This window comes from Pteropus alecto, unplaced genomic scaffold (genome assembly GCF_000325575.1).
Source record: "Pteropus alecto unplaced genomic scaffold, ASM32557v1 scaffold98, whole genome shotgun sequence".
Lineage (NCBI taxonomy): Eukaryota > Metazoa > Chordata > Mammalia > Chiroptera > Pteropodidae > Pteropus > Pteropus alecto.
Window position 1 is genome coordinate 17,815,995 of NW_006443570.1, and position 7,621 is coordinate 17,823,615.

At 34.1% G+C, this 7,621-nt stretch overlaps 1 protein-coding gene across 1 annotated transcript in view; it reads right to left on the reverse strand.

Annotated features, from left to right (window-relative positions):
* Positions 1–203: 203 nt before the first annotated feature.
* Positions 204–7,621, reverse strand: part of ZNF207 (zinc finger protein 207) — a 14,290-nt gene continuing 6,872 nt past the window's right edge. The window contains exons 5-12 of the mRNA XM_015599125.1: positions 7,605–7,617; positions 7,046–7,093; positions 5,894–5,964; positions 4,285–4,442; positions 3,168–3,260; positions 1,926–2,168; positions 1,201–1,360; positions 204–1,054 (exon numbers count right to left, since the gene is read on the reverse strand). Coding sequence (XP_015454611.1) covers positions 894–1,054; positions 1,201–1,360; positions 1,926–2,168; positions 3,168–3,260; positions 4,285–4,442; positions 5,894–5,964; positions 7,046–7,093; positions 7,605–7,617 — 947 coding nt within the window. The 3' untranslated portion in view covers positions 204–893. The remainder of the gene's footprint in view (positions 1,055–1,200; positions 1,361–1,925; positions 2,169–3,167; positions 3,261–4,284; positions 4,443–5,893; positions 5,965–7,045; positions 7,094–7,604; positions 7,618–7,621) is intronic.

Sequence of the window (7,621 nt, forward strand, 5' to 3'; positions counted from 1 at the left end):
ATGACATCTAACAAGTATTGACATCAAGAGGGTAAAAGGTGATACAATATAAAGATTTCATACCCATTATGTAATGACTGATACTTATCTAAGTTTTTGTTAACTGAAGCACTAACATACAATTCTATATATACTGTCCAGTTTAAAACATGCAGCTAAGGAACAACCTACAATTCAGACAGAATCCAATGATATATCAAAACTGCATTGGTAACTATGAATTTTATTATGTGGACATCTATTGTGGCATGCATTTGTACAAACCTTTTGGGCAGTGGTCCACAGCTGGGTTATGAATAAAAAGGCATAAATTTTTCTCTCATTTTATTACAATGAAGTTTAACAGTACAGAAAAGTCACATGACCTTGGTGGGTCAGATTTCGTAAACCCTGCAACATGAGGAACTCTAAATACATTAAATATTGTTACACATTCAGACTTCCAATGTACAGGTACTTGGAAATAGTTACAGCCCTCACCAAGCTAGGTTGGGGACATGAAGTCCAACAGCATCTGAAACGCTGTGAAGGCATAACTTTACAAATAGCAATGTAAGCTTACAGAACTTGCCTTTATTAAGGTGGTATGTTCATGTAATTCCAGCGCCTTCACAATATAACGAACCAAATTTACTATACTTCACTTCTAAAAACCTAGATGAAACATGAAAAAGAAGCCATACAGTATAAATTGCAACTTCAGGAAAAGATCCTGCTTTATTATTCCAAATATTTTTCCCATGTAAAATAAATGTCCAATAGTTCCTGGTATGTGGGAAGATAATGTTTGTTAAAGTCACAATGAAGCCTTATTGACGAAAGCTTGGCTATATAAACAGCACAAGTTGAGAAAAGGTTTAATCTCCAAACCTATTAGACTGGATGAAGTGAGATCAGTAACGGCCACCTTGCGACATTACAGGAGGTCTCATTCCCATCGGAGGTCGAGGAGGCCCACCTTGGTAAGGGGGCACCATTGGCGGTCCCTGCCCATACGGCGGCATACCACCAGGAAGGTAACCTGGCATGCCTTGATGATGACCACCATACTGACCTAAAAAAACACATTTAAAACACAAAAAATATATTGAGTTGGTCCATGCATTGTACTTTTAAATGCAATGTATTTTGCAGATAAATTTGTTTTGTGTGTCTACTCAAAAAATCCACTAAATAGAATAAACATAAAAAGAGGAATACCATGAGGCGGCATTGGGGGTCTCATTCCTTGTTGCTGTGGGATGCCTGGCTGTGGTGGCATCATGCCTCCAATTGGTCCAACTGGTGGATTACCAATGGGAGCCTGTCCTGGACGAGGAAGATTACGCTGATATTTAGGTAACTGTGCCCTTCTCTCTTCCTAGGAATAAAAATAAAAACAATGTTAAACACCTGATTACAGGGGCTCATTAAGCATAAAATAAGCATCTAAAACCTTTATAATTTTTTTAAAATGTACCCTTACTTGCCCCCAATTATTTTGCCCCTACAAACCAATTCAACTACTTAAAATCTCAATACCTTAAGAAAATCTCACCTATTTTTACAACTGAAGCACAGATAACTTTCCAGAAATTATAAATTGTTTCAACAAGAAAGTGTCTGAAGAAAGTACAAGGCCTTCAAGAGATCTGCAGATTCTACTTCAGTTAATTATTTCTTCAATTAATTTACAAATCTAACTACAATAATTTTTTAAGAATAAGAACCCAACTTAACTTCTTTTAGAAATAGTCTGGGGGGAGGGAATGCAGCTAAGATCAAAACACACAATATATTCACATTTTGTGGTTCTTAAAAATCAGAATCTAAAAACCATTTAGTAAGCATTAAATCAGATCATAAGACCATTGGTGTACAAATTAAAACTTTTCAAATGGACAAGCTGCTACAATGCTGCCAGTAAAAAACTGCAAATAACTTACCAGCGATATATCCTCATCTGGATGGATCAACTTACTGGTTGCACTGGTTGTTGTAAGAGTAGCAGGCTTACTTGTTATTGAAGCCGCTGGTTTAGCTGCAGTGCTATTTGTTGTACTAGTGGTTGAAGCTGTAGACTGTGTATAAGCAGGGAATGTAGGCTTTGGGGGTTCTGTAGTTGTTGCAGGGGTACTATTTAGGGGCTTGAAATCTGTACCAACAGGTCCTTGGACAGCTGCCTGAGCCTGTAAAACACAATCTTTCATCAATAAAACTTCAAAACCCAAAATGAGTATATCTACTATCAATTTAACTTAAAAACACCAACATTCAATAAAGGACCAAACTTTAAATGAAATTAAAACGAAGTTAACATGATAAACGCACCACAAAATTCAAGGTAACACTAAGAATATCAAAGAATGCTGGGTCAAAGTCACACCCAAAACACAGCACTGGAAACAAGTAACAAGAAAGAATATGTGACTTCTCCAATGTCATCTACACCTCCCAACCAAAAGTTATTCAATATAAATAAAAAGCTTTGTATTTATTCCAGATTGATGAAATATAGCATTATAAAATGAAATAGCATATTATTCTATTTTACTATTCTAAATTAGTTTTTTAATTAATCTACCAAGCAGCTCAAAAATGTTAGAATATACAGAATACAAATGTTTGGATAAATTTCAGTTACTAAGCATAGCGTCATTAATAGCAATGGTGACACGTTAAAAATATGTTCTTCAGAGGTATTCTTTATAAAGTAATACAATGCCCTCCCAATTAACAATGGCTGGATGATTACCATGGACAAAAAGGTTTAGAAGGATCTTTTAAGTATAAAGTTAGCAGTAACAAATGTTACTTTTTGTATGCCAAACATCTGAAACATGTAGACTAGGACGACTTTGGAACCAAATACAGAGTACTAAATTTCTTTATGTTATATATGATGCATTAGATTAACAGCATAAATCAAAATAGCTTAATCATGCATCAGGCTAACCATTGGCTACTATAATGCATTTACTGCTTACATGCTTTTAACCCTTTAGAACCATAGAAGTTTGGGGCACTTTTTTTCTGAGTTCAATTTTCAAATACCATTGATTTATATACCATTAATCTTAGTTTAAAAAAATAGTATATTGAGGGGAGGAATTTAGTTTTAAAATAGGGTCCAAAGGGTTAAGTTATAAAGCCATTTTAACAATTTTAAACTGCAACTTCCTGCGTACTTGTGCTGTGCTAGGAAACAGAGCTTTAGAAGATGCAGACAGACTTTCTGAATTGGATGAAGCTGTACTTGAGCTTGTTACAGGTGTCCCCATCTGTAGCATAAAAGAAAGGAAACAATGAAAAGTCTCCAAACAAATGGGTAAAAATAAGCCATGTGGTAGACTTTTTTAGTATAGATTGCATTTTTGTAAATGCAAAATACAATGCAATCAAATTCAATTTACTTAAGAGGCAGGCAGTTAATGCATTTACAATAAACAGTATAAGCCTCATAAATTTGAGCCTCAAATTTAATTCTACATCAATAAACCTAGTTAACCAGTTTCTTTTCTGAAACTAATTTTTTGCACTGTGATATTTCAAAAATGCTACCTTTAACTGAGAATAAGGATTATTAACACTTCGATTCCCTATCAATGACTCTACAAAAGGTTTTTGCCAAGTTTAACATCTCTTGATAAACAAAATCCCGACCCACCTCAAAATCTTAAGCTAACTTGCTTAAACAGCACTTAGGAAGCAATGCTTTTAATTTAGCAACTACAAAAAACTCGAAAAAAAATAAAAAAGTAACCATTATAGACACACACACACAAAAAAGCATCTTTTGCTTCTGAGTTCTGAAGACAAAACCAGTGGGAAATTGTGATTAGGTCAAAAGCAATTAAACGATGCCTTTTCAAAAAGCAAGTGTGCAGCACTGTAATTTGTCACTATTCTATTCTAGAAAACAAGCCCAACAAATGATTTACTTAGGTCTTAGAATTTTCATCCTTGGCTTTGCTTTCATTCAACTCACAGTTCAACAGGCAAAGGAGGACCTCTAAACATTATCATGTATTTAGGCCCCCAAAAATTAAACTTTCATTTCTAACTAAAGCTAAAATAACCAGAACTCATATGTATGAAAAAATAACATATTACACTATCTGGCTCCAGTAAGTCTTTTATGAATACAGAAAATCAATGTGTACAAACACAGAATACGCCACTTCTCAATACGTTAAAAAATTATACTAAAATTATTTTAAAAACTGACTTATGACAAATGAAAGATTTCTGTAAACAACACTACCTTTAAATGAAGTGCACTCCTTTTTAGAAATTTCACCTTACCTGTCCGGCACTGGGGAAGAGGGGCTTGGTAACTGGAGGCTGTGGAGCAGGAACTGCTGCTGTTGGTGCAGGTGGTCTATTAAGAATACCTGGTGCTGAAACAGCCTGTGCTTGAGTCATTGGAGGAATTCCAGGACGTGGAACAGGAGGGGGCAGACCTGTAGAAAAGAATTGTTGGGAGGAAGACCTAGTTGTTGAAGCACTCAGTTCAAAACAAGGTATTTTCTCAAAACTTTGCTTTTAAAATGAACCATATTAAAAATACTTCTACCCTACAAAGTTACTAATGACTAACTGCTGAACTCAATGAAATCCAAAGAACTTAGGCATTTGTCCCTTAGAACAATCCTGCCTCAAATATTCTATTCTTTTTTCTCTCTTCATAATTTGGGAAGTGAATGATACCACTAGAGATCCTGTATTTGGGCAAAGCAGCAATTAAACTTATTGATACCCTCATTTAGCAAACTTTTTGAAACATAGAGAATTATGTCTACCTAACAGCTGTACCAACTCCAATGCAAATTACATTAAAACTCTAATAAGCCATATATCCATAAAATTTTTTCCCTTCGAACACTTTAAATTTTCCTAAAATGCATCACCAGTGCACATTCTTTAAACTTCAACATAACTTAAAGCTTTTACTGCACATTATCTAATGAACATTGGTTATTATTTATTATTTTAAATGCCCCAAATTATCTGAGCATTATGTATGTGGAGCTGTTGCCTATACATTAATGGCTGCCCTTGCAATAATTAAAATGTTGCCGCTGCTTTATTTTTCTGGTTCTTTTTATATCAACTATCACCTGAATACTTTTAAACCTGTTATGGATTAAAACTCAAACTTGGTAGGATTAAATATAAAAAAGTAAGGCAACAGGCTGAGAGCCTCTTGAAGGCCTCCATGGCATACATTTTTGGCTAATCAAATCCCTTTCCCCATATTATATAGACTAAAAAGTCAAGATACTTCATTTCCCAGGCTCCCTTGCAACTAGAGAATCCATCGGGCCTATTTCTGGCCAATGATATGCTAAGCAGCCTCTGGGAAAGTTACCTTGCTCTCTAATAAAAGAAAAGCACATTGCTGTTGACATCCTTTCTTGCCTAAGTCATCTTGTTACCACTGAGTGACATGCCCAAAGGAAAAAAGCTAAAGTTAACACAAAGTGGAAAATTTAAAAGGCATGGGTTCTTGATATCACCAAGGCACTGAATCTACCATTTTCTTTTTGTTGAATGATATAACAAATGTCTATGTTGTTTAATGTCTATAGTTTGTTCAAGTTCTCTATTACTTGCCAAGAGTCTCTTATCTATTACTTGTCTAAAACAGTCTAACAACTACAACCAATCTTAAGTATGTGAGCATCGATGCGCAGGCTCTGTGACTCGTTTTGGCTGCTTTGAAGCCTATTTTTACTCTTTGAAAACTCGAGAAAAAGGGGGACCCATCATAACACTTCCCGTGGTTATTTTAAAAAGTCATCAAACTATGAAAAATTTAAAATTACATTGTGCCAGTGCCCACTAATCTATTGTCTAAAATACTTAAATCATACCAGTAATATTAAAAGGGAAACTGTCAGATATTTCATACCTGGTGGCATACCAGGCATCAGAGGTGGTATTCCTGGTCCAGGTGGCATCATTCCACCCATTGGCATCATTCTATTAGAAAGCAAATTTTGAGAAACTGAAGTTAATCAACAGTATAAACCACTGAAAAATATTTTGGCTAAATCCTGAAACAACAGATAGAAGACTTGAATTTGATCCCTAATATTGAAATCAAGCTGAAAGAACATACAATACACTAAAACAAACCTATCAAAATAAACTCCTCTAAAACCCAGCAAACTCTTGGGTTTGCCAGTAAAATGAGGGATGGGGAGGGTCGGTCTTTGTTGACAAACATTTTAATACATTTAAAGTCATTAGGAACAATATTACACTCTAATATTACACTCTCAACATATAAAAGAGGCCTAAAATATATGCAACTGGAAAGTAAAATCACCTTTTGTCTTTTAGAAAATATCCACATAGAACATAAGTTAAAAAAAAAGAAAAGAAAGAAATCTCTATTTTAGAGTTGTTAGATTTCTCAGAAAAAAAAAAATATTGAGTTTACACTGTGGAAATAAGATCTTTTTTGGAGGGATGCAGAAAAATTACCACCAATATTAAAGAGAATCAAAGGTAAAATTACATTGCCTAATTTTTACTTAGGATAGCTAACATTAAACCATAAATTAAAACATAACTCATATTTACTTTCCTTCCTCTAAAGGAGCTCATCTTCAAATACCAATGTCTAATTCACTTAAAAATTTACAAGTCTGTGAATTTTTGATTTAGCACTTTTATCAGATTTTTCTATACATAGATTTTTATCAGAAGAAAATTCAAATACCTTCTATAATAATAAAGCATATAATTTGGCAAAGGACTATATATTCTTTCTTAAATTCCAACCCTTTTAACTAAGTCCCAATACTTTTAGCAGTTAGGAGAAAATAGTTGCACATTTAGAAAATGCTTCATTTATATATGGACTTATTACTATTTCCTCAAAGATGTTTTATTTCCCTCCTTTCAGAGACCTGTGTCAATCAGCTCACAAGTTTTAGAAATTTTAGTGAGGAAGGTTAGAAAATTTATGAAGTCAACTGAATAGATATCATTAAACACACAAGAAAATGACATTATGATTATACCTCCTGAATTACATCATGAATGAGATGCTTACATGTTTTCACCGCAAAATGACTGGGTGTATTTTCTCTGATGATGCAATCTGTGAAAATGTATGACAAAATCAAAATCTAACTGTGATTTTCAAAATACAGTGGGAAAGTGTATTGTTTACCTGTCACATCCAACAATATTTAAGTAAAAGTGATGAGCACGAGCACCTAACATTTTAGGTTCTTGATGATGAGATAAATATTTAAATCATTTACAGAGTTTGCTTTTTGTCACAACTACAAAGTGTCATGGACAGTTCTGAATCTCAGAAACTCAAATCTATAACCAACTACTTTAATTACATCACATGCAATTGAAGCAGATGGCTACCTACATACCATCCTAAAACACAAAAATCTATTTTCTTCTGAGGCAGATTTATATTCCGTAAATTAAATTTATTGCCAGGCTCTTTTATTAGACAATTTTGGTACTTATAGAGCCCATACCTTTTAGAACAACAACAAAAAAAATGCAAAATAACATTTAATTCATACAACACCCGAGTTGAAAGATCATTCCTAGGCACAAGCCCACAAGCCAATTTAAAGTTTTCTTACCCAGGTGGCATGCCTGG